Genomic DNA, 26,747 nt, shown 5'->3' on the forward strand with positions numbered 1-26,747 from the left:
GGATGATCTATTATTGTCTCTCTCTCTTTTTTTTTAAATATATTTTTGTCCCTGCAGTTTTCAGTGTCTTTGCTCTATACCCAGTGTAATATCATGTTACATACAAGCCAAGTAAAATTCCAATATTGTATGACTTCAAGTTCTGTTTAGATTAACTCTTGGGAATCTGTAACATGTTTATCCCTGTTAGATGTTTGAGAAGCTAATATTAATATTTGAAATTTTCACAGGTAAAAAGTGAAGTGAATAAGTTGTACAAACTGCTTGAAATAGACATTGATGGGATTTTCAAGTCTCTGCTACTGCTGAAAAAAAAGAAATACGCTGCTCTGGTTGTTGAGCCAACGTCAGACGGGAATTATGCCACCAAGCAGGAGCTCAAAGGATTAGATATAGTTAGAAGAGATTGGTGTGATCTTGCTAAAGACACTGGAAAGTGAGTTCAGCTTTCAGTTTTGCTTTTCTTGTTTGTCTTTTATAAATTCAGGTGTGAATGATGTAGAGAATGCTTATGAATCTGCCAAGCACAAGAACACTTCTTTGTTATTTTTATTATTCATTCTTATTAATAATTCTTATTTGGAATGGAATTTTATAGGTAGATTAAAACTTAGAAAAAGCCAAATTTGCTCAGAAAGAAATGCTTGCTGTAAGATACATCTCATGAGTTTTTAACTCATGGTAAGGGCAAACCTTCACACTTCAGATCCTTGTAGAGTTGGTTTTGTTGATGTTGGTTTGTTTTGCTTTATTGTTACTATTAGAAAGTGCCTTGTTTTGTGCTCCTGAATCTTCCTAGAGTCTCTTTAGGAACATAATTGTTAAGATTTTCCCATTTTATGGCTTAAAATGTTCTGGGATTCAAAATGGGCCATGGAGTGAGACTTTGTTCCCACCCGTATGATTTGTGTGTAAATGATTCTTACTAATACCAAGTTAATTTAAGGGCTACTTCTCAAATCCTGTGTGTACCTCAGAATTAGTAAATATCATGATTGACCTCCTAGCTTTGCACCTGAGACTGAAGAATGTGATAATAAAACCTGCTTTTTTAAGGGTCATATTAATGTATAAAGCACCCATTTCAAAATGAATTTTTAGGCCGGGCACAGTGGCTCAGGCCAGTAATCCCAGCACTTTGGGAGGCTGAGGTGGGCAGATTACTTGAGGTCAGGAGTTGGAGACCAGCCTGGCCAACATGGGGAAACCCCGTCTCTACTAAAAATACAAATATTAGCCGGGCGTGGTGGCGCATGCCTCTAATCCCAGCTACTGGGGAGGCTGAGGCAGGAGAATCGCTTGAACCTTGGAGGTGGAGGTTGCAGTGAGCCGAGATTGCACCATTGCGCTCCAGCCTGGGCGAAGAAGCGAGACTCTGTCAAAAAAAAAAAAAAAAAAAAAAAAAGAATTTTTAGGTGCTTCATGTACCATCTTAATTTGTGACCTTGACCAATTCCGAAAGTAGAAGAACTTTTTTCTTTAAAGCTAATTTTCACATCGATTTTAATATTCTGAATGTTGGCATTTAAAAACTTGCTTTCTAGTCTTCCTCTTGCTGTCAAGTTGGGAGATTGAGCAATTATTGGTTCTGCAAAACTACTCTTGATTAGGCAAAGTTGACCATCTGAGTATAGGTCACTGTGAGCCTTTTACCAAATGTAAAAATGTTTGAAATGCTTCATTGCCCCCAAATGTACCCAAAGATGAAAGTACTTTGTATATACTGTGGATTAGAGTGTTCTCTTCAGCTTTGTGTTTTCTAAGAAAAGACGCATCATAATAGAAGTAAATTTCTCTTGAGTTAGAAATGTATTAGTAATTAAAGCTATACAAATGTTTTTGTCAGGGTTCTTTTTCTGACAAATTATAATGCAGCTGTCAAAGCCTCGCTCTGCATTTTCTCAGAAATGGATAAAATATTGACTTTCTTACTCCTTTCCTTTTTCTTTTTCCTTTGGGTCTGGTTGAATAACATGAAGTTTTTAAGGAATAGCATAAGGGAGAACACTGAGCAACAAAATGAAGGTGAAGAAAGAAAAGTTTGAAATCTTTATTTTTTTAAAAAAATTTATGTAAAGGGCTTCATATTTCTACTCACCTAGCTCATGGTTGTTGTCTCAGGTGGAGATGATATCTTGATATCAGAGATAATGTCTTGGTGCTTTGTGAGGAAAGTGAAATATCTGTCTTCTAAAATTTTAACTTATGAGTAGAATATAACTGCTTGTGAATTTTGTAATTGCATAAAAATATGGAACACATGCTTTTCTTCATCACATTTTATGTAAAATATTAGCTGCCACATAAAAAATGATCTATATGTTTAGGGTCAAACCCGACATTATAAGGCTGGCAAACTTTCGGTAGAGTTGGTGTTAAAAAACAAATAGTAACTGCTTTTTCAACATTAACCCTCATACTAGCTCTTACTGTAGCTCTTGGCCACATGTTAATATAATGGCATTTCTCTTCCTTTCTTCTCCTTTACCAGTAAAATATGATATTAAAAAATCGACTGCTGTCTTTTTTTTTTTTTTTTTTTTGTAGCTTTGTGATTGGCCAGATTCTTTCTGATCAAAGCCGGGACACTATAGTGGAAAACATTCAGAAGAGGCTAATAGAAATTGGAGAAAATGTGCTAAATGGCAGTGTCCCAGTGAGCCAGTTTGAAATTAACAAGGTAAATGTAGCATTTATTGCTGAGCCCAGCTGCTGTCATGTGTTTTTCCCCTCCTTCAGATAGTTGAAGAACCACCTCATCCTTGCAATTGAAATAAATTCTAACTGGTGATGAAAGCTGCTTAACAACTATCTCACAGATTGAGTATTAGCATACCTCTTCCAGCCACAGGTACTGCCATGTCTGCCACAGAGACCTTCTTTCTCTGGTGCTTACTTTAATTCTTGGAAGACTTGTTTCCAGAGGTCCTATGGAGTGATACAGTTTACATACTGGGGACTGGAAAACACTACTTTCTTCATAGTTCCCCTAAGTAATAGTTGTTTGGGGTGTGGGCCTGTAAGCTTATTGTGTGCATGTGTGCATTCATGTGTGTGTTTAGTTCACAGATGGTGATCCTTAGAGGTGCTGTAATCAGAAGGCTTTTGGGGACAAAAGTTATTTAGGGATAGTCTTAGTTGTTGAAAATAGGGAATGATTTTTCTTACCTAATTTGAAAAACAGAATCTTGATTTCCAAAGTGCTATGTAATAAACAAAATGTTAGGTTACAGATTTTTTTCCCATTTTAGTACCCTTATATATTCAGAAGCTAGTTTTGCAAATACCATGCTACCCATTTTGTGGTAGATTTCGTTGTCAAAGTGCATACAGAAAAAATTAATGAAAAAGAATCTAATACTGACAGTAAATGGAAGTTTTAGAATGAAGACTTATTCATAATACTCTGTGCTAATGTAATGCTTGTCATTTTTGTACATGTCTGTACTGTTGAAAACATTTTTATATTGCAGCAATTACAATATGTTATTTAGAAATATATTTTCATTTAACATAAACATTTTCCCACATTTTTATATTACCTTAAAAATCAAATTAATCAGTGTATTAATCTTCTGTTTCACTGATACATCTTTAAATTTGTTGATTATTAAATGTTTTCTATTATAAATAACTCTATTGAACATCTTTGTTTATTTACCTTTTTGCATTTGGATGAATTACTTTATTTTAGGTTCCTTGAAGGAAAATATTTGAGTCAAAAGATGTGAATATCTGTATGACTTTTGCCAAATTGCTTTGTAAAAGGATGATACCAATTGATAATAGCAAAATATGCCAGTTTCACCACAGTTTTGCATGTAGTGGTGATGATATTTAAATAAAACTTTGCTACCATAATGAATATGAGGCTGTGTTTCACAGTTGCATTGAATTTGCATTTCTTTGATTCCTAGAAGGGATGAATATTTTCTTACAGTTTATGTTTATTCTTAGGTAAGTTGTTTCCTGTACCTTGACTATGGCATCCTTAATGTCATGAAAGAAGACATTTGTTTATACATTAGAAGGGGACAATGTTTCTTGGCACTGGCTCTCCACTTTAAGTGATGAAGTGTACACATATTGGCATAGAATCACTGTGTCATCTAGAAAGCAGTTTCCTTTTAGATTTTGTTTTCTTTCTCAAAAATTTATATGAGTAAGAGTTATGACTTAAGTCTTCTTTTGGTCAGTTTTTGCATCAATTCTGCATATTGTATCCCTGATCCTGTCTACCTTCCTAGAAACTTGGGCTTCTATCACAAGGGCTTCCAGGGATGAGTTTGGGAGTGTCAGTCCCAGCATGACTACATAATTGGCAAAATAACACTGAGCACATCTTCTTTAGGGTAGTGGGCCCACACTGTAATCCCCTCATATGAATGATGACACAATATTACTAGTGTACAAAAAGAAACTTAGAGTCATAGGTATACTGACAGTGTCTGAGTTCTGATGAATAGTCTGCATTCTTTTAAGTTTTTATTGAAATTTCTAGACTTATGTAAAAGTAGAGAGCATGGTATCATGAATCCTCATGTATTCATCACTCAGCTTCAATAATTATCAACTTGTAGTGACATTTTATTATTACCAATAACAATAATAGTTAATACTTAGCATCTAGTATGATAGGGGCTATGAATAGATTTTTCTGTGGCAGAACTGAAACTGTGACGTACTGTCTTTATATTCTCCATATCACTTAGCATAGCCATTGGCAAATAGTAGTTGTTCAGTAAGCATTGAAAGAATTCATTTGCTTGTTTAATCATCCATTCAACAAACATGGAGTACCTCTTATGTATACAGTGCTAATTCTGGGATATAAAGTTGAATAAGGAATGCACGGTCCATATTTTCAAAATGCTGATGGTCTATTAAAAGTATTTACTGTCGGCCGGGTGCGGTGGCTTGTGCCTGTAATCCCAGCACTTTGGGAGGCCGAGGCGGGTGGATCATGAGGTCAGGAGTTCAAGACCAGCCTGACCAACATGGTGAAACCTCATCTTTACTAAAAAATACAAAAATTAGCCGGGCGAGGTGGCAGGCGCCTGTAATCCCAGCTACTCAGGAGGCTGAGGCAGGAGAATCGCTTAAACCTGGGAAACAGAGATTGCAGTGAGCTGAGATCACGCCACCGCACTCTAGCCTGGGTGAAAGAGCAAGACTCCGTCTCACAAAAAAAAAAAGAAAAGAAAAAGAAAAATGTATTTACTGTCCCATTATTCTTAACTTTTATTTAATAGAGAAGAATTTCTGCAGTGTTGATGTAAGTACAGTAAATTCTGATGAAAGGGCTATCTTTATTATAGTTCTGTATCTATTTACAGTAAGCTCTTCATATGTTAAAGGTCATGTATCCTGATAATCTTTAGCATTTGTCTAAATACTTGCACTATTTAAAACTTGTGAGCAATTCAGTTTCTACATTTTACTGCCTCCAAAGGAGAGTGGAATGGAAGAGTCTATGTATGTGACTGGGTGACTGGTTGTGGATGGTCTCATGAGAAGATTTTTTTTTTTTTTTTTTTTTTTTTAAGGTGATGCTGGTAGGGCTTGAAAATGACAGGTTAAATTAGGGTGGAGACATGCATGAAGTGATGGGATTTACCTTTAGAGATTTTAGCCCTTGTTGCCAAAAGCAACCGAAAAACAGCATGTGTGATTTTGCTGAACTACTGCAATCTTAGCTTAAATATATTTCACAAAGTAACACAAAATACTTCACAGCTGATTTTTATAGCTCTGGCTAACTTGAGCCTAAACCACCAGGAAGCATTTTTTTTTTTTTTTTTTTTTTAATGAAGCCTTCTAAAACTAGCTTGTAAAGTCCCCAAATAGCCTACATCTAATAATTGGAAAGTATGTCAGCTGAAATTTAGAATTTCTTAACATTGCACTAAAGAATAATCCATTGAAGAAGATAATGGATTTCTTAAGTACTGTTATATCAGTTAAGATTTCTATACTGTATTGCTTGTCCAAGACAATCAAAACTTCACATATGCCAGGTTTGAGGAGATTGAAATACTTGGGAGAGTTTCCTATGTACTCTGCTACACTGAGTATGAAATTTAGTAAGTTTACATAACTTGGGCATGTGCAGCCATGTGTGAGGACCTGCTTTATTCTACATCAGTTCTCCGATTTCTTGGTCTTAGGACACCTTTATACTCTTAAAATAATTGAAGACCCCAAGAGCTCTTGTTGATGTGGTTTATCTCGATATTTAGTATGTTAGAAATTTAAAAACATTTGTTAATTTATTTAAAAATAGCAATAAACTGATTATATAATTACAAAAAAATAGCATTTCTTTCTATGAAAATAATTATATCTTTCAAAACAAAGAAAAATTTAGCCTGAGGAGTAGTATCATTTTACAATTTTGCACATCTCTTTAATGTCTAGCTCAGTAGATGACATCTGGGTTTTCATTTCTGCTTCAGCATACAATCTGTTGTGAAACATGGTTTGGGATGAAGTATTGGAAGAAATCCGGTTTAACCCAAACATGTAGTTAGAAAAAGGAGAAGTATTTTAGTGTTTTTTTCCTGACATTTGAATGTATTTTTCTTTGATCCTGCACCAGAACTCTACAGATGGTATTTTCTTTGTAATGTGGAATTTGAAGCCATATCAATGAACTTTTCATGCTTTCTTATATTAAAATCTATTGGTCTATGTTGTACTTTGAAAGAATATTTTACCCATATGTGGCGTGAGTTGATCATTTGTTAAATGTTGGTTCCCTGAATTATACAGATCCTCCAAAATAGACACATTCATTGTACAATATCAAAAATTACGTTTTAAAATATTCCTACTTATATCAAAAAGTCTTTAAGCATTGGGAAGCTTTCAGGCTCACAGAAGTAGAAAAGTTTTCTAAAATTCTAATTTGCACTTGAAAGCTTGAATTTTATCATTGACAATATATACTGTCAGATTTTTTTTTTTTTTTTTTTTTTTTTTTTTTGCCTTGAAGTGGCAGGCTCACTTCTTTTTTGAGAAATTGTCTGCCAGATACCCAGGTCAGAATAACAGTAGTTTGCCCATTATTCTTTCAAGTAAAAATTATATTCTGTGAAAAAGGCAGCTAGTTTAGCTTGCAACTCAAACAGTTGCACAAATACTTTCTCTTGAGCAATCTTTTTTTTTCCCCCAGATGTGCCTTGTGTGTACTTTCTGTTTTATCACACAAAATAGTAGACTTGCACTCAAGGGTTGAGAGCTGTTTTTTTTTTCTTTTTCTTTTTTATTTTACTTTAAATTCTGGGATACGTGTGCTGAATGTGCAGGTTTGTTACATAGGTACACATGTGCTGTGGTGGTTTGCTGCACTTATCCACCTGTCATCTAGGTTTTAAGCCCCGCGTGAATTAGGTATTTGTCCTAATGCTCTCCCTCCCCTTTCTCCCTACCCCCCAGCAGGCCCCAGTATGTGATGTTCCCCTCCCTCTGTCCATGTGTTCTCTTTGTTCAGCTCCCACTTATAAGTGAGAACATGTGGTGTTTGGTTTTCTGTTCCTGTGTTAGTTTGCTGAGGATGATGGTTTCCAGCTTCATCCATGTCCCTGCAAAGGATATGAACTCACTCTTTTTTATGGCTGCATAGTATTTCGTAGTGTGTGTGTGCCACATTTTCTTTATCCAGTCTGTCATTGATGGGCATTTGGGTTGGTTCCAAGTCTTTGCTATTGAGAGCTTTAAAAATAATTCTTACTGCTTTGTCAAGGACATTCCTAAGTGAAAGGAGTTTTGTTTTGTTTTGTTTTGTTTTGTTTTTTAAACTATGCATGGTGGTGAAGAATACAGTGACTCTTAGTAAAGTTTGGTAGTACCGTCCTGATTCATGTTTATAAGGCACCAGCAGTTTTGCCCACCATTGCTTCTGTATCATCAGTACAGATAGTGTCGTTATGAAAATAGTTTGATCTCAGGACCCCCTGAAAGGATATCAGGAACTCCCAGGGCTCTGTAGTCCACACTTGGAGAACAGGTGAGCTCATCAAGCAGTACCCTGGTCCTCATCCTTTGTCTTGTCTTTTGAAACCTACCCCTTCCAGGACTAGGTAACCCCCTCCTTTTCTTTATGCATATTGAGTTCCAGTCTAATAGAGTGCGTTTTTTCTCACCCTTTGCCTTTCTCTTTCTCTGCCTGGAATATTCTTGCCCCAATTACCTTTTCTTAAAATCTTGCTTTTCCTTCTAGTGCCAGCTTAAGTTTTTTCTTCCATGATTTCTGCTCTCAGGTGGAAATCATTCTTATCTTTCTAAGTTCTCTCCATAGCACTTTGTTCACATCTCCTTTATGACACATATAGCTTATTTTTTGTTTTGGAGGGGAGGTGGAGGGTAGAGAGTCTTCCACTAATAGCAGATGACTGTGTCTTATTCATCCTGTGGTACTTTATAATACTTGAACAAATTATTCTGAGAATTATTACAGTTGGGGTGAAATAATTTATTCAGCAAATATTTGGCTGCTACTGTATATCAAGCATCGTTAGGAACACTGTGCATGCAGTTGTGAGCAAGGCTGACATTGTTCCTGTTCTCGTATTTACTTTCTGTTACAAAATTCATTCTACCTCTTTAGAGGTTGATTGACAGCATGAGTAAATCCAGTGATTTCTAGTGCCTTTGGGATTTATTTAGGCCAGAGGAACCTTTGAGAAACAATCATTAAGTCAGAGTAGCCGTTATTCATCAGTCCCAACTGATCAGTTAACTCAGTGAGAGAATTGTACACATTAAGACTGCATGTAAAACTGAATTTATTTTTTTAGGACCTTTTTAAAATTAATTTATTTTTTGTTATACTTTAAGTTCTAGGGTACATGTGCACAACCTGCAGGTTTGTTACATATGTATACATGTGCCATGTTGCTGTGCTGTACCCATTAACTCGTCATTTACATTAGGTATATCTCCTAATGCTATCCCTCCCCCCTCCCCCCAACCCAACAACAGGCCCTGGTGTGTGATGTTCCCTTTCCTGTGTCCAAGTATTCTCATTGTTCAGTTCCCACCCATGAGTGAGAATGTGCAGTGTTTTGTTTTCTGTTCTTGCAATAGTTTGCTGAGAATGATGGTTTCCAGCTGCATCCATGTCCCTACAAAGGACATGAACTCATCCTTTTTTATGGCTGCATAGTATTCCATGGTGTATTAAGTGCCGCATTTTCTTTATCCAGTCTATCATTGATGGATATTTGGGTTGGTTCCAAGTCTTTGCTATTGTGAATAGTGCTGCAATAAACATACGTGTGCATGTGTCTTTATAGTAGCATGATTTATAATCCTTTGGGCATATACCCAGTAATGGGATGGCTGGGTCAAATGGTATTTCTAGTTCTAGATCCTTGAGGAATCGCCACACTGTTTTCCACAATGGTTGAACTAGTTTACAGTCCTACCAACAGTGTGAAAGTGTTCCTATTTCTCCACATCCTCTCCAGCACCTGTTGTTTCCTGGCTTTTTAATGATTGCCGTTCTAACTGGTATGAGATGGTATCTCATTGTGGTTTTCATTTGCATTTCTCTGATGGCCAGTGATGATGAGCATTTTTTCATGTGTCTGTTGAATACTTAAATGTCTTCTTTTGAGAAGTGTCTGTTCATATCCTTTGCCCACTTTTTGATGAGGTTGTTTGTTTTTTTCTTGTAAATTTGTTTGAGTTCTTTGTGGGTTCTGGATATTAGCCCTTTGTCAGATGAGTAGATTGCAAAAATTTTCTCCCATTCTGTAGGTTGTCTCTTGGCTCTGATGGTAGTTTCTTTTGCTGTGCAGAAGCTCTTTAGTTTAATTAGATCCCGTTTTTCAATTTTGGCTTTTGTTGCCATTGCTTTTGGATAACACTGAATTTATAGTCTTAACTTTTTATATCTAAGTATCATGCAACATGGCCTGTTAACTTGTATTTCTTTTTTGTTAGTGTTGCATCTGGTTATGTTAGTTATTGGACGAAGGAGAGAGGAGTGTTGAAGATGGGATGTTTAAAGATTCTGTAGCAATGTTTTCTACATACAACTTCTGTCATTTTTTATGTTTATGTTGCTAATATGATTCTAGCAAGATGTTTTTAGTGTATATCTGTGCGAGAAGGGTTTTATTTTAAGGCTTAGAACTTTTTTGTTCCCTCTTTTAGGCATTGACAAAGGATCCCCAGGATTACCCTGATAAAAAAAGCCTACCTCATGTACATGTTGCCCTCTGGATAAATTCTCAAGGAGGCAGAAAGGTGAAAGCTGGAGATACTGTGTCATACATCATCTGTCAGGTAAACTATTGACATTCATAAGACTCTGATACCTCTTAAGAACTCGAAGTAAAATCCAGATTGCCACAGTGTCTTATTTAGCATTCTCCCCAGTAATTGATGTTGTAAAGTCTGGTTAGTTTCATAGCATTTAAAAAACATTTGTTAGAGGTGTGGCATATGTCATTAGGATTTTCATAAAACATTTATGACAGGATTATAACAGTAGCTACTCTTTTAACCCTAAATTAACTTTAATGCAAATGTAAATTTTGCCATATGTTCAGCAGTAGCCCTCATTTGTCATTCCTTTTGCAGCAGTTCCCATTATAAATATCAGTGGAATAATAAAAGAATAAATGCCATTTTTCCTAGCAAATGTCCAAATAATTATGTGAAAAAAAAAGAACTACATGATTATACGGAAAAGTTGAGAGATCCTACAAACATACCATATGAGGAAACCACACAATTCAACCAGTTTTGTTTTTTTCCTTCCTTCAAGTGGAGAGGGCCCATCTCCTTAGCCTTACTTCTCCATTTCACAAGGCACTTCTAGGCCTTCTGGAACACAGTTTTAAACCACTACCAGTTCTTTTGATAATAGCATGCCTATAATGGGTGAGGAGAGAGTAAGAGAGAAGAGCAGTTTTTTGACTTTCGAAGCCCTTAACTACAGTTTTAACAAAGGAGAGGTTTCATCCCTTCTCTCTGTAAAGATAAGTCAGGGTCATAGCATTTATCCAAATTCTTTCAAATTACAATGCTGTATACTACTTACCATAAGGTATAATTTATCTGAATAAAACTATTTTTAAAAATTTAAGAGTTTTATCCTAATTGTAATTGCATTGCATTGTTACAATAAAAATTTTTTTATATAAACCTAAAAATTAATTGCAATATGATTGATATACCAATTTGTCAAACCACAATCAATGTGTTTTTAAATCAGAGTCTTTTGAAAATTTAAAAGTAGTCTGCTGATATCTGCTATATGCTGTGGATGTACATAACGAATGATTTAAGTACATGGACAGGAATCAGCACTTGACTCTGTCTCCCCCCTAGGGTTACCCTTGATTAAGAACTGTTACAGAAAGCCAATTCCTGCAGGAAAATATTTCCATAAATTTCTGACTCGCTCAAGCCCTTAATGTGCTTTGCATATTGCCTCTGACAAGTCTCATCTCAAAAAAACAATTTTCATATTATGCAAATAAAGATTTTGGTAAATAAGCTAGGTTTTTTTTTCACTTATGTCTTCACATACATGGAAAAGCTCTTAGATTGGTAATGACAAGAACAGATGGCAGCATACAACTTTGAAAAATTATATAGGTTCAGTGAAATAGCATTAATAATGAAATCAAACCACAATTGTGTTTTGGCTAAACCTGCAATGAAGATGTATGGTAACTTATAAAATAGGATGATCATTGTATTTAAAAGTCAATTTTGTGTTCCTTGATGTCTGAATGTTAGGTCTTAAAGTTCCTTTTTCTCAGGTCTTATTGATATACATAGGCTCACAATGGCTGTTGCTAATGTAGTACAATACATCCAATTTTATGTGTTTTTAGCGATTTCCATCCACTGGTATGTGCCTTATTTGCTTTTTAAAAGTATGATTCATATTTCTTTTTATTAATTTATTCTCCTTAACATAACCCAAGAAAACCTATAGGACTTTAATTTGCCTTTGTACCCTACCCATGGGACATGTGCCTTTTCAACATGTTTGCTAGCCAAATCTGCCTAAAGTTTTTGCTTTTAAGCACTCAAATTATTCTGTTTCATAACACAACCATAGTTTTAGAATATGCTTTTGAAAATGTATCATGACACTTTTGTTTGTTTGTTTTTGAGACAGAGTCTTGCTCTGTTGCCCAGGCTGGAGTACAGTCACGCCATCTCAGCTCACTGCAACCTCCACCTCCTGGGTTCAAGCGATTCTCCTGCCTCGGCCTTCTAAGTAGCTGGGATTACAGGCACGTGCCACCATGCCTAGCTAATTTTTTTGTATTTTTAGTAGAAATGGGATTTCACCATGTTGACCAATCTGGTCTCAAACTCCTGACCTCGGGTGATCCTCCTGCCTCAATCTCCCAAAGTGCTGGGATTACAGGCGTGAGCCACTGTGCCTGGCCCATCATGACACATTTTTAAGAGGACTGTTTGCTGCCTTAGGCAAGGGTGTCCTCCAGGAATAGCCTATATCCTAAACAGGTTTTGTTTTGTTTTGTTTAAAATTTACATTTAGGAAATAGTACCCTACTGATAACTTATTCAGACGAGTTCAGAGAGTAATGTTTTTGGTATGTAATTTATATTGTACTTTGTTAATGCATTAAACCTATATGAATGATTTATTGGCTAAGTTTTAAATCCATAACTATTTAACTTTCATTAGACATAATTTCCATAAGGCATGCCTTTAACATAATTATTTTAACGGGCCCACTTGTCTCCAGTTTAAAATATTTTCCCATTAGTTTCCTACTAACGATGACTACCTAGTTTTGTATGAATCGACTGCACCTGGTTGTCTCTCTAAAGTATGTACTTTGTGAAGTTCACAAATTACTACATGGGCACTTGAAGAAGACCAGCATTGCTTCTTAATCTGTTCTTAAAGGTGTATGCCCCATATTCTTGCACATACCATGGGGCCCTGCTCAGGTTTGAGAATGAAATATTTGAAGGCTTTTTTTTTTTTTTTTTTAAATTTTGATACAGGGTCTCGCTCTGTCACTCAGGCAGGAGTGCAGTGGCATGACCACAGCTCACTGCAGCTTCTATCTCCCAGGCTCAAGCGATCTTCCCACTTTAGCCTCCTGAGTAGCTGGGACCACAGATGCATGTCTCCATGCCTGGCTAACTTTTTTTTTTTTTTTTTTAAATCGAGATGAGGGTCTCACTATGTCACCCAAACTGGTGTTGAACCCCTGTGCTCAAGTGATCCTTCTGACTCAGCCTCTCCAAGTACTGGGATTACAGGCATGAGCCACTGTGTCCTGCCGAAGGATGTATCTTCGGTCATAGCCTAAATGTTTTTCCAATACAACATAGCAAAACCTGTCATTTAACCAAGTCTTTTGAATTTAGCCATGCTCAAGCTTAGATTTTTAAAATACACTAAGAAATATATTTGTGTCCCTTTTTGTTAAAACTAGTCTTTCATGTGAATATTTAAAATAAAAACGTTTTAAACTGAAAGCATGCTCAGAAATTTTTAACTGCTTTTTTGAAAACCACGCTTTACTATGAGAACTTCTACTGAAATATTAGAAAGTAACTCAGGTGCCTTTAAAAACTATTTTACATCTATAAATTCTATTTTAATTCACCATTAAAATTTATTAAACTCAACATTGCTGTAATCTTAAGGATAGACCAATTTTTCACAATTCTGTAAATTGTTCAGATTTTATGTGTTTGGTAAAAGGCGGTCTAAATACAATTGAGTTGTGTGAAAAGACACTGCCCGAGGATTTTTTCACATGGTTTTTATCATTGGTTGTCACCTTATTATCATCTTAACAATTCAAGCTTCTAAAAGAGCAAGAATTAAACTTGATTAATTATGCCTAATTCCTTTTACTATGTTGTAAACTCCTGACAAATAATAATAAGTCTTTTAATCTGAGTTTGCTTCCTTTTTAGGTATTTCATTTTGTCTTAGAACAGGTAGAACCTAGTTGATAAACAGGCCCAGGTGGTTTTCATCAGGAGCGTAGCCAGAAAAAGAGGCCCCTGCCGCTGGTCTCTAGTAAAGACAGTGGTGTATGGAAGGTTGCTTCTGCTTTGGGCTGGGTGCTGAGCTGGAAAGGAACTGATTGTAGCAGGAATGAAAGAATAGGATTCACATTATAATCAGTTCTGCTGAGCAGCTGAGCACTGTGAATAGTTATAATTTACTAGTTTGAATATTAAATTCTGTTTCAGATGAGAGGAAGAGTGAGTGAGTTGTTGGATGTTGATCCTGTAGAGATAACTTTTTGGTTCACAGATGATGGTGACATCATTCACAAGGCTGGATATGGGCCAATTGCACAGAATTTCACAGCTTTTATTTTTGTAGAGTAAAAGAGAAAACTCTTGAAAAGAGGCTTTCTGACCCATCTTCCTTTTCTTGAGGAGGAACCAGGTAAATGGTACAAAATGACATGCCCTTCATTCCAGTGGCCAGATATTTGGCTTTTAGAGCCCTGCCACTCTACCAGGACACTATGTCATTTTTACTTCTACTTCTTGTGTCTTGCATATAAAGTACTACTCTATAGATTTCATTTCCCCACTCTTTTCCGCTTGTTCATTTGCTTCTCAGTGATACATGGCTCTCATAGAAAATGTTACTCCCAGGATCTTTGAGTTAGTTTGACAAGAATTCTTGCCTGTAGGGATCACATTAACATAATAAAAGAGACCATACACATGTTTTTAAATTATCACTCCTTAAAAAGCCTTTCTGACTACACTAATTGTTACCAAGCCTTCTCAGTGTTTGGTGATATGGCAGGTGAAATTATTTAATCTAGTCATTGCTATCTTGTTGGTTTCAAGTTTTTGCAAAAAATAGACCACAACATATACTGGATTAATATTCTTGGACATTGGATGAGATCTCAAGATTGAGATGTTGTCCTTGATTTTCCTACTCAAAATGTTCAACAATAGGTCAAAAAGAGGTCTTGATGTTTAGAAGTAGATACGTAAAATTTAAATTGTTGCCTCTGTGTTTGACCAAGCAAGTGTCTGTGATTGAGTTGCTCACAACTTTACCTGTGTCTTCTTTTTATGTGTGTCTTTTTATCATATCTTCTTTTAGGATGGATCAAATCTCACTGCAAGTCAGAGGGCCTATGCGCCTGAGCAGCTGCAGAAACAGGATAATCTAACCATTGACACCCAGTACTACCTGGCCCAGCAGATCCACCCAGTCGTGGCTCGGATCTGTGAACCAATAGACGGAATTGATGCTGTCCTCATTGCAACATGGTTAGGTAAGTGTCCCAAGCTCACATAGAGCCTCACATGGTAACAGCGGCACATGGAGTCTTCCTTTTCTCTTGAGATCTCTGTTTATGGGCATGGTATTGTGTCTGTCACTTCTTTGTTTATAGTTTGGAATGCATTTTTGTGGTTGTTTGGTACTGTCTCCACTCTTAGACTATGAGCTCCACATACTTGCTACTGTAACCACATGCCTGCTCCATAGTTGACACTCACTGAATACTGAGGGAAGAGAGGGAAGGCAAAGGAAAGGGTAAAGTGAAGATTTCAGGTGCCATTACAGTCACTGAGTTTACATTGTTATAGCTTTAATTAGTGTACCTCCATTAATAAGAAGATTGATGGTGTGTTGCTTATTGGTTCATCTTGCCTCTGTTGCTGAAGGTATTTTCATGTCAAGTGAGAAGACATGGCTTTTTAACATGAAATTTTTAATTTTTAATAATTCATTGTGAGAATCCTACTCTCCTTAAGATATTCTAAAACTGGACCCGCTGTTATCCTCTAGGAATTGGCTGATTTCTAAGTTCTCATCATCCCAGGAGGTGCCAGCCAACCCTGAGACCTCAGTATCTCTTTGGCTTTTTGCTGTGTCACCAGGTTGTCTCCATTGCTGTGTCATTATTACTATTGTTGTCTTTTGCTTAGAAATGTATTTCATAACCAGCCCTGATTTCATTTTTAGATGACCAAGTACATGAAGAGTTACATTGCTTTTAAGGCCTTTCCTCTCTTTTCTGTGGTAAGCAAAGATGAGTGTTTTCAGAGTACTGCCTAATGCCCCAGGATGGCTCCTCTATTTATAAGTGAAGCCCAGATGCCACTGGCATCTCATAGACTCTTAACTTTGGCAATTATAGACTAACTTTCCAGCTCCCACCTATGTATCCAGCCTTATTTCTTATTCAGGCTATGCAGTGTCTCCCAAATATGGCACTGCCCATTCTGTCCCTGCTTCATGGAAGATTCTCCCCCTCTTTTTACTAAAACACCTAGCTTTAGCCATGGGCTTTGACAGCATAGGGACCTGGGTTTCAATGCTGGTTCTGCTATTCACAAGCTTCTGAACCTTGGTCTACACCTTAGCTCCTTGAGTCATAGAATAGAGTTACTCTGAGGGAGAAAGATGATGTGTGTGAGATGTTCAGCACAAAGTCTGGGGCAAAGGAAGGGCTCCGTGAGTGATAGCCACCTCCCACCCTTCTTTTAGGCGTCAGTAGAAATATGTTCATACTCCTTCAGTCTGTGGGATTTGTATATAGTTAGTGCTCAGCCGCGTTTGTAGAATGAGACTGGATTTTCCATGGATGAATTATCAAGTCACGTGTTTTCTGTCCTGCACCTGTTGAGTATGTTTCTGAGCTCCTCCCTGCTACCCCCTCGTCACTACCCCATCAGTGTTTACTCTGGAAGTGGAAGCTCATTTTTAACATTTGCCTAAGCAAATATTATTAGGAAGATAAAATTCTACCACCAAAATCATCATATATATTCTCCAAGATGAGTTTTATTTGATGATGTTTATAAATCCTCAGCTGGGAAGAGAAGACTGTAAAAGCAAGGTATTTTTCAGCTTCCCTTTTTTCTCTACCATACATTGAGTGTTTGCTCTGTTGGATACAGTGATAAGTACTTTGCATTTGTTATCTCATTCAGTCTTTGGGACAACCTCACAAAGGTGTGTTGTATTAGCTCCATTTTACAGAGGAAGAAGCCAAGGTTTAGAGAGGTAACTATCTTGGTCTTGGCACATAGGTAGTAAGTAGCCGGCTGTGATTCCAAAGGTTGTGATCCTCACCACTGTGCTAAACTTGATTGCCTGTTCTTAGCTCTAAAAGGCTATGAAAGATGTTTTCAACCAGGAGCAGGATAGCATAGATGTATAAGCACGGGGAGGCTTCATGTTTTTCTTGCTCCCTCCATTTCTCACTGTACACCCTCATGCTCTCTACTGAAAACCTCTGAGTAAAACCATTTTTTAAAGAATAGATCTCCCAGTTTTTCCATTTGTGTCTTCAAAAACCTGGTGTAAAACTGTTACCCTTTTCTTCTTTGGTTTTGAATTTTTTGGTGACCCAGCACTGAGAGGAGGTAGATGGAACAAGCCTTGTCTCAGGAATGACATTTAAGAGAAAGACTTGCAGAGCCTTGTATGTCAGCAAAAGAGCTGAGCAATAAAGGGTGATGGAGCCTACTTGGGTGGATTGGCCTGATGCCTGCCTGGATGTGTCAAGGCCAGTCATACTAAGAGGGGACCGGACTGATTTTGTTAGTTCCAGAAGTCATAGTTAAGATGATTTTTGTTTATAAATTGATCAGTGGCAGATGTTGACTTGAAAGATACTTTAACTGCAGCTGCTGTATGGTCATAGGCTGCCTTATTTATTCAGTTTTCACAAATTATTTTCAAAGCCAATAGTAGACAAATGGGTCCCATCTTCAGAAGTTTCATGTTGTGTCTCATTATTGACCAATCTCAATCTATACAGAGAACCCTCCAGACTTGCACATGGTCCCACCCACGTACCCATCACTCCTGCCTCACAACCTGAAAATTCTCTAGGTGCAGCCGTGGCTGTGTGGACACTCTTCCGATTTGTCCCTTCTTGGTGCCATGTAGCCAAGTCAAGCTGATGGGAGGGAATGTGTCCTCAGCCTTGGGGAATCTGCCACTGCTCCTCACTTTTGGCTACTTTTTCTCATTGTTTTCTTCTGCCACTTGACAGTAGTTTTTATATCGAGGATGTGTGACATTGTCATCGTTGTGTAGTCCTCCTCCTCTCCTGCTTGTCCTCTTCTCTCATCCTACCCTGTGCCCACACCAGCAGCATATACACAGCCATCTATATTAGTAACAAATCTTGTAGTCCTTTCCTTCTGCCCCCTTCCACATAGGAGTTTGAGCATTAATGACGTGTAGGCCCAGAAGTCCCCGTCATCATGAAGATCTGTAGAAAACACTGAAGCTCACCAGGCAAATCTCTGTAGGCATTTGCCTCCTGCTCTATTCAGGAGCTGAATTTCTTATCTGTACCCTTTATTCCTCCACCCCAAGTAAAAAATTAGGGTGGCTATTCAGTAGGGGTTTCAAGGCCTCTGTTATCATTTCTACTGTAGCCTGTGGTTTTAGGAGGAGGGAGGGAGATGGGGAAGTGGTGACAAAGTAAGAGAAGTGTTAGGGGGTACATGGTTTCTAAGAGGTGCAAGCTGTAGGCATAAAATTACTGTAATTTGTTTTTAAAATTCTAAATCTGTTTTCTTTATATAAAAAAACTGCAGCTAGTGAACTGACACTGTTAAATAAGTTGAAGTGTACAAATGTATACATAAAATACAAGCCCTCCAACTGCCTAATCACAGACATAAAATAATTCTCTCGCTTTTAATGTAGTTTTTATCTTTGATTAATGAAATGTATTACAGTATTGAAACTTTAGTGAAGTTTGATACTTTGTCCTTTTAGTTAGTACAAAGAAATCAGGAATAATGGCATAATTTCATTTAGGAAAATTATTAAGCTCATGATTTTTTATTTTTAAGACTCTTTTGTGGAGAGCAACTATATTTTTCAACTACTTTTTTCTTTCTCTATTGCTTTTATACTACTTTCCTTGAAATGAAAGGCAAGCATCAAGTGTTGGTTTATCCTGTGGCTTCACTTTGGAAATTCTCTATTTCTCCCCATCAAGATACCTCCTGAAGTCTGTCTGGTAGCATGTTGCATGGCCAGGTGTTCCATATGGGAAGACCATTTTAGTGAAAAGGAGAGAGGATAGCCTATTAAATGAGTGAATGAATAAGGCTGTTGAATTGAAAGAGAATAATTTGTTCTAATAACTAATGGTCCTCATTATCCCACAGTAAAATATGTATCATTTTTTCTGAAACCCATGCAAGATTATTGCTATTGGGCTTAAATAAAGCAAAATTTTACTCTTTTCCATCTGTGAATAGGAAAAAACTATAGTATTACTCTTCTTATACAATAGCCCTATGGGAAACATGGCCACTAAAACTTGAAACTCTTAGCTTTTGTTCTCTAGACTATAGATTTTTTCTCTCTCTCTCGTTCTAATGAAAGCTCCCCTGTATTCTGTGGATGAAATATTCACAGTATGCTCAAACATCCAAATAGTCTTCCATACCTAGCAGACTAGGCCAGTGATGAGAATAGTCTAAAGTTCATTTTTGAATTTCATCTTTTAATAAATTTATGTTTTATGTATACTGGTACTTAGAATTATATGTAATATCTTTCCTCCAATGAGCAATGATTTGTACAGTAGTTATAAAGAACCTTTCTTCATGGTCAGTGATAAAATTTCAGGCATTTGGCTATCTGGGCAGTTTTCTCATTGGTCCTGAGAAATTACTGATGTTTGAAGAACATGAGAGTTTAGAATTTAATCTCTGAAAATACTGCTTAAAACAGGACAGAATGCACTTAACCCAGTATGCTCTGAGTTAAATTGGAAAGTAAAAATTTCCTTTTAAAAAAATGATGCCTATCACTCGTATCACAGAGGTTAGTTTTTGTCAGTAGACAGGGTTCAGTAATATCTAAGAAATAAGTGCAACAGTGGGCAAAACAGGGCCAAGCGATATTTGGGGGTGCTTTTGACAGATCCAGGGAGATCCACCTACAAAAAAGAGAGTAAAGTACAGATGGGTAGGGGTAGAATGATGCAACCAGTGGGTTCTTCAGGTATTACTTTGTGAATAAAGAATTTTGCCCTTTTTCATTATTAAGCTCTTATAAAAATAAAACATGACAGTTTCCAAACTGTAAATTATTATTATTATTATTATTATTATTATTATTTTTGGGACAGAGTCTCACTCTGTCATCCAGGCTGGAGTGCAGTGGCTTGATCTCGGCTCACTGCAACATCTGCCTCTCGGGTTCAAGTGATTCTCCTGCCTCAGCCTCCTGAGTAGCGGGCATTACAGGCGAGCGCCACCACACCTGACTAGTTTTTGTATTTTTAGTAGAAATGGGGTTTCACCATGTTGGCCAGGCTGGTCTTGAACTCCTGACCTCAGGTGATCCGCCTGCCTCGGCCTCCCAAAGTGCTGCGATTATAGGCGTGAGCCACTGCTCCTGGACCCAAACTAAATATTTTCAATAACATAATTAATAGTAAAATTAAAAAACGTTACACCAAATGCACTGTAGAATGTTAAAGGAAATCTTATCAGCTGATAAGAGCATCTCTTATAAGATGGAGTGTCATTCCAAGCATATCATCCAATGGCTCATGCTCCCAGTCTAGACTACTTTTGTGTTCAATATTAATTGAAGACCTGCTGTGCCTAGCACCATAATAGGCACTGTGAAGGATACAAAGTTGAGTCAGTTGTGGACCCTTTAGTCAAATTACAGCCCAGTCATTTAGTTGATTTCACTGTTGTGGGCAATTCTAGTGGGCAACACACTGTATATCCCAAAAGAGGTGAAATAAAGGGTTATCAAATTTCAAAGGAAGCAGAAACCTCTCCTAGCTGGGCCCACCATGGAAGAGTTTATAAAAGTAGAGGCATTTCGAGGCATTGCTGGAATGGGCTGTGGAGAGGCCATTGTGAAGTTGGGAATGGTTGCCCACCGTACTGCTCACCAATTCTTCTAGCCTGATGAACTGCAGGGGTAACCTATGTTATCTCAGCCACCCCCAAAGCACTTTAGGGAATTCACGGAGAGCCTCTTTAAGGGTTTCAGTTGCCCAGTCCTGCACCTCAGTCTCAACAAAGTGAGCACACAGTGGTTTGCTTCTGTGTCGCTAGCCCACAACAGAGGGCCAGTAGTGACACTGCTCATCTCACATGAGCAGTGAGACCTTTGAGAACTTTGAACCAAACCAGAGCATGTTTAGAAAAATTGCTTTGGAGCTTTTATATGAGTTATGTAACAACTCTGGCTTTGTAACACTTAGAGGTTTTGAAGGAAAATGAGGATTTCTCAAATTATTTAAATTAGATCAATTTTTTAAAAAGATAAAATTGTTTTAATTAAGTACACCAAAGTGACATTTATCAAGATGGTATAGCTTATAGAAAAATGGATAAGACCTAAAAATGGGTAAAGAAAAAAAAGCTGAATACTATACAGCATTGTACACATATACATACACTGTATTATATATATGTGTATGAATAAAATAGAAAAGGGTTAAGGTGATGAATTATAGGTTCCCCCTTTGCTGACAAAATATTAGTACTGTTATTTTATTTTTAGTAAGACAGTTTTTTCCAAAACCAGAAGTAAAACAATGGTTAAGCAATTACTAACTCACCTTCATTTATTTATTTATTTATTTATTTCAGATGGTTTTGGGGGAACGAGTGGTGTTTGGTTATTACATGAATAAGTTCTTTAGTGGTGATTTTTGAGATTTTGGTGCACCCAAAGCAGTGTACACTCTACCCACTGTGCAGTCTTTTATTTCTCACCCCCATCCCACCTTTCCCCCTGAGTGCCCAGAGTCCATTGTGTGATTCTTTTGCCTTCGTGTCATCGTAGCTTAGCTCCCAATTATGAGTGAGAGCATAACATGCTTGGTTTTCCATTCCTAAGTTACTTCACTTAGAATAATCGTCTTCAGTTTCATCCAGATTGTTGTGAATGTCATATATATATATACTTTTTTTTATGACTGAGCAGTATTCCATGGTGTATATATATACCACAATTTCTTTATCCACTCATTGATTGATGGGCATTTGGGCTGGTTCCATATTTTGCAGTTGAGAATTGTGCTGCTATAAACATGTACGTCCAAGTATCTTTTTTGTATAATGACTTCTTTTTCTCTGGGTAGATACCCACTAGTGTATCTAGTGGATCAAATGGTAATTCTACTTCTAGTTCTTTAAGAATCTCCACACTGTTTTCCATAATGGTTGTACTAGTTTACATTCCCACCAGCAGTGTAAAAGTGTTCCCTTTTCACCACATCCATACCAACATCTATTTTTTTTATTTTTTTATTTTTTGATTATGGCCATTCTTGCAGGACTAACTCACCTTTTAGAGGGTGGGTGGTTAGGAACCTTGAGCCTAGCTGTTTTCCCCCAACATCTACCAACATAGCTGGAAGAGAAGTGGACTTTGTTAGAAGACAAGCAATCTTTGGACTATCATTTGTGTTATTTTGTATTCCAAGTCTATTTCCACACAGAGTTACCATCTTCTTTCAGGTTTAAAAACAGGAAAGGAAGGCCAGGTGCCATGCATGACTCACACCTGTAATTCCAACACTTTGGGAGGCAGGAGGATGGCTTGAGTCTAGGAGTTCAAGACCAGCCTGGACAACATAGCAAAACCCCGTTTCTACAAAAAATACCAAAATTAGTTGGGTATGGTGGCACATGCCTGGAGTCCCAGCTACTCAGCTGAGATGGGAGGATCACTTAAGCCAGGGAGGTCAAGGCTGCAGTGAGCTGTGATCGTTCCATTGCGCTTGACAGAGCAAGACCCTGTCTTAGAGAAAAAAAAAAAAAAAAAAAACGGGGAAGAAGACACTTGAAAAGCTTCTCCTGCCCAGAAATGCACATCTCATTAAGTTAAAATTTATATTTGCGTCTATTGTCAAGGGCATTAAAACCAATAGATTGAAGTCATGAGAATGCTGCTCATCAGGCTGTTTATTCTGTCAAGATTTTGAGAACTATCTTCTCCAGGAAAATAAAAATCTTGGGTATTCATTTAAACCAAAGGCTTGGCTATTATTTCTTCTAAAATACTCAGAAATTTTCCATTTACATTATGAAGAGATGTATTGTTGGTGTGAAAGACAGTTTCGGTTGTCTGACACTTATACAGTAAATTGTTTATCTTTAAATTGGATCTGTAATATTTTAAAAACTTGTTGGGCTGGGCACAGTGGCTCACGCCTATAATCCTAGCACTATGGGAGGCCAAGGTGGGCGGATTACTTGAGGTCAGGAGTTCAAGACAAGCCTGGCCAACAGGGTGAAACCCCATTTCTACTAAAAATACAGAAGAATTAGCCAGGCGTGGTGGCGGGCACCTGTAATCCAGCTGCTCGGGAGGCTGAGGCAGGAGAATCTCTTGAACCTGGGACACGAGGTTGCAGTGAGCGGAGATTGCACTACTGCACTCCAGCCTGGGCAACAGAGTGAGACTCCGCCTCAAAAAAAAAAAAAAAAACACTTGTTATTATGGAAAAATGTGTGTGTATATATATATATGTGTTATAGTAGAGAATATAAAATTTTCTCTAGTTTCACATATATTAAATTATAGGGCAAGATTAAACCCTCATATATTCATCACCCACCTTTAGTATTCTGCATTGGTGGCCAATCTTATTATTCCTCTTTCCCACCTTCCTCTATTATTTTGAAGTATATCCTTCAAAATATATTTATTTTGTGTGTTAATATTTCATATTGCATTTCTTTTTTTTTAAGACAGAGTCTTGCTCTGTCACCCAGGCTGGAGTGCAGTGGTGCAATCTCGGCTCATGATAACCTATGCCTTCCAGATTCAAGCGATTCTCCTGCCTTAGCCTCCTGGGTAGCTGGGTTGACAGGCATGTGCCACCATCCCCAGCTGAATTTGTTTTGTATTTTTAGTAGAGACGGGGTTTCGCTGTGTTGGCCAGGCTGGTCTCGAGCTCCTGACCTCAGGTGATTTTCCTGCCTTGGCCTCCCTGAGTGCTGCGATTACAGGCGTGAGCCACTGTGCCCAGCCCATTTTGCATTTCTAAAAGACAAAGATTCCCCTTTTCAGCATAACTGTATTATTATCACATCACATTAAAAAACCTCACAATTCCTTCCTTTCGTCTAATTTCCAACAAGTGTTTATATTTCCCTGATTGCACTATGAATACACTTTTTTTAAAAAGCTCCTTGTTTGGATTGGAATCCAGTCAGGGTCAACTTGGTAGTTAATCTCTATTTTTTTTTTCTTTGTTGATCCTCCCAGTTTGTTTATGAAAGAAGCTGGGCTTTTTGTCCTATAGAATTTTTCTCATTCTGGAGTTTACTGATCACATCCTGGTGGTATCTTTTAACATGTTCTTCTGTCTCTTGTATTTCCTATAAATAGTTAGATCTAAAGATGGGATTATATTTAGGCTCAATTTATTATATTTTATATTTGCTAAAATATAAAATATACGCTTCTTCCTAGGCAGTGGGGTTTATGTCTGTTTGAGATTCAATGCATTTTGCAACAAATTCATAGATGTTTCATAAGAAATATTTAGTATGCAATTTTCTCACCTAAGTGTGAATTTTTCATAGTATAACATGCATACAGAAAAGTGCACAAAACCTAATGAAAGTGCCTGATAAATTTTCACGGGGTCATCATGCACTGGTGTAGTCAGTACTGAGCTCAAGAAACAGTACATTACTACATTCCCAGAAGGCCCCTCATGTCTCCTAGAAATGATCCTCCACATACCTGGCATCTAATAACATATGAGGTGGATCTTGGGGGATATTACACAAATTGCGTCTTTGTTCTTTGTGTCTAGACTACTTTTACTGAATATTATGTTTGTGAGATTCATCCATGTGGTTGTCCTTCCTTTCTGTAAATTCTGTATAATATTTCATTGTCTGAATATACCACACTGTATGACTATCTACTGGAGGTACACCCATGAGTTGTTTCCACATTTAGGGTGTTTTGAATAGTGCTGCTTTGAGAGTTGTTGTACAGGTCCTCTGTTGAACATAAGCATGTATTTCTCTTGGGTATGTACTAAGGAGAATTGCTAGGCCATTGGAGACATGTATGTATAATTTTAATAGATTCTACCAGTTTTCCAAAGTGGTTCTACTTGTTTACACTTCCTACTAGCAGTGTATGGGTGCTCCACATTCTTACCAACATTTGGTAGGGTAGTGTTTTCCATCTTCATTTTACATGGTGGCATAGAGTTGTGGTTTTAATTTGTATTTCTTTGATGACTAATGAAGTTGAACACCTTTCCACATGCTTCTTGGCCATTGGAATATTTCCTTTCGTGAGATGCCTGTTTAAATCTTTTTCTGTTGTCCTGTTTGCTTCTCTTTTGCTTATTGATTTGCAGGCATTTCCTATGTGTTCTAATTACGAGTCTTTTGGAAGTATATATTACAGGTTGAGTATCCCTTATCTGAAATACTTAGGACCAGAAGTGTTTGGGAATTTTTTTGGATTTTGTAATAGTTGCATATAGATAATTAGCTATCTTAGAGATGAGACCCAAGTCTAAACATGAAGTTTATTTATGTTTTATATACAGCCTATACACGTAGCCTGAAGGCAGTTTTATACAATATTTTTTAAAATTTTGTGCCTGAAACAAAGTTTTGACTGCAACTCATCACATGAGGTCAGGCGTGGAATTTTTCACTGGTGCTATCATGTTGGCACTCAAAACGTTTCAAATTTTGGAGCATTTCAGATTTTTGGATTAGGGATGTTCAACCTATACAAACATCTTTTCCTATTTGGCATGCTTTTTAAAGAGTATAATTCACATAATTTACCATAAAATGCTAAAATCTTGAGTATATACAATCTGTTATTTAGGCACAGACACAGAACATTTTCATCATTCCAGAATGTTCCCTTGTGCCTCTTCCCAGTCAGCACCTCTGTTATAGTAGCAATCACTCATCTGAAATCTATCAGCATCAGTTAGTTTTACCTTTTCAAGATTTTCATATAAATGGTTTCCTACAGTATATACTCTTTCTGTGTGCTTCTTTCACTTAGCATGGTATTTTTGAGATTCATGTGTCTTGTTGCATGTATCAGTATTCACTCTTTTTCATTGCTGAGTAGTATTTCATGGTAGATATACTAGTTTATCCATTCTCTTGTTGATGGACATCTGGAGTGTTTCCATTTTGGGCTATTATGAATAAAGCTGCTATGAGCATTCTGTGGATATAGCATTCACCATTTGAAAATTATTTTTTCTTTAATCATACTAAATTTTCACTTTGCATATTGTCTTCTAAGATGTCCTGATATATGAAAACCTGAACTCATGCAAAAGATAAATGGTTTACTTCCTCTAAGAAATTTTTACAAAAAAATTTCACTCAATAGGATTCTATTAGTTAGCTTCCTTCATAGATTAAATGATCCATATTACAAATAACTGCTTGTAAATACCAGTTACTCCCTTTACTCATTTGGAGTTTCATTTATGTGGATTTTCCCTCTTCCCCACTTGCATGAACATATATAAGGGTTTCACTGTAGTTATTTGCTGTTGCACTAATAGAGACCTTGTCTTTTGAAGGAAGGAAAGAATTTGATTAAATGTGTCAGTCTCTCTAATGACCGTATGCCTCAAGTTATGAACAATTTAAAAACTCCTTGGGAGTGGGGGCAGGTGAACAGGTATAATTTACAATGGTTAGAAAGTGCAATGGTAGAAAAATAATTTTGTGCTAAATGTCATACTGGGGGTGTGTGTGATAAGACT

The 26,747-nt window shown here is 37.1% G+C and overlaps 1 protein-coding gene across 2 annotated transcripts in view; it reads left to right on the forward strand.

Annotated features, from left to right (window-relative positions):
* POLA1 (DNA polymerase alpha 1, catalytic subunit) overlaps nucleotides 1–26,747 on the forward strand; it is a 308,663-nt gene that overhangs the window by 117,826 nt on the left and 164,090 nt on the right. For both annotated transcript variants that reach the window (XR_007722739.1, XM_050777347.1), the window contains exons 29-32: nucleotides 231–436; nucleotides 2,548–2,680; nucleotides 10,162–10,293; nucleotides 15,104–15,278. Coding sequence is in view for 1 of the 2 variants with exons in the window: in XM_050777347.1 (XP_050633304.1) it covers nucleotides 231–436; nucleotides 2,548–2,680; nucleotides 10,162–10,293; nucleotides 15,104–15,278 (646 nt within the window). In the remaining variant the exon portion in view is untranslated. The remainder of the gene's footprint in view (nucleotides 1–230; nucleotides 437–2,547; nucleotides 2,681–10,161; nucleotides 10,294–15,103; nucleotides 15,279–26,747) is intronic.

Source organism: Macaca thibetana, chromosome X (genome assembly GCF_024542745.1).
Source record: "Macaca thibetana thibetana isolate TM-01 chromosome X, ASM2454274v1, whole genome shotgun sequence".
NCBI lineage: Eukaryota > Metazoa > Chordata > Mammalia > Primates > Cercopithecidae > Macaca > Macaca thibetana.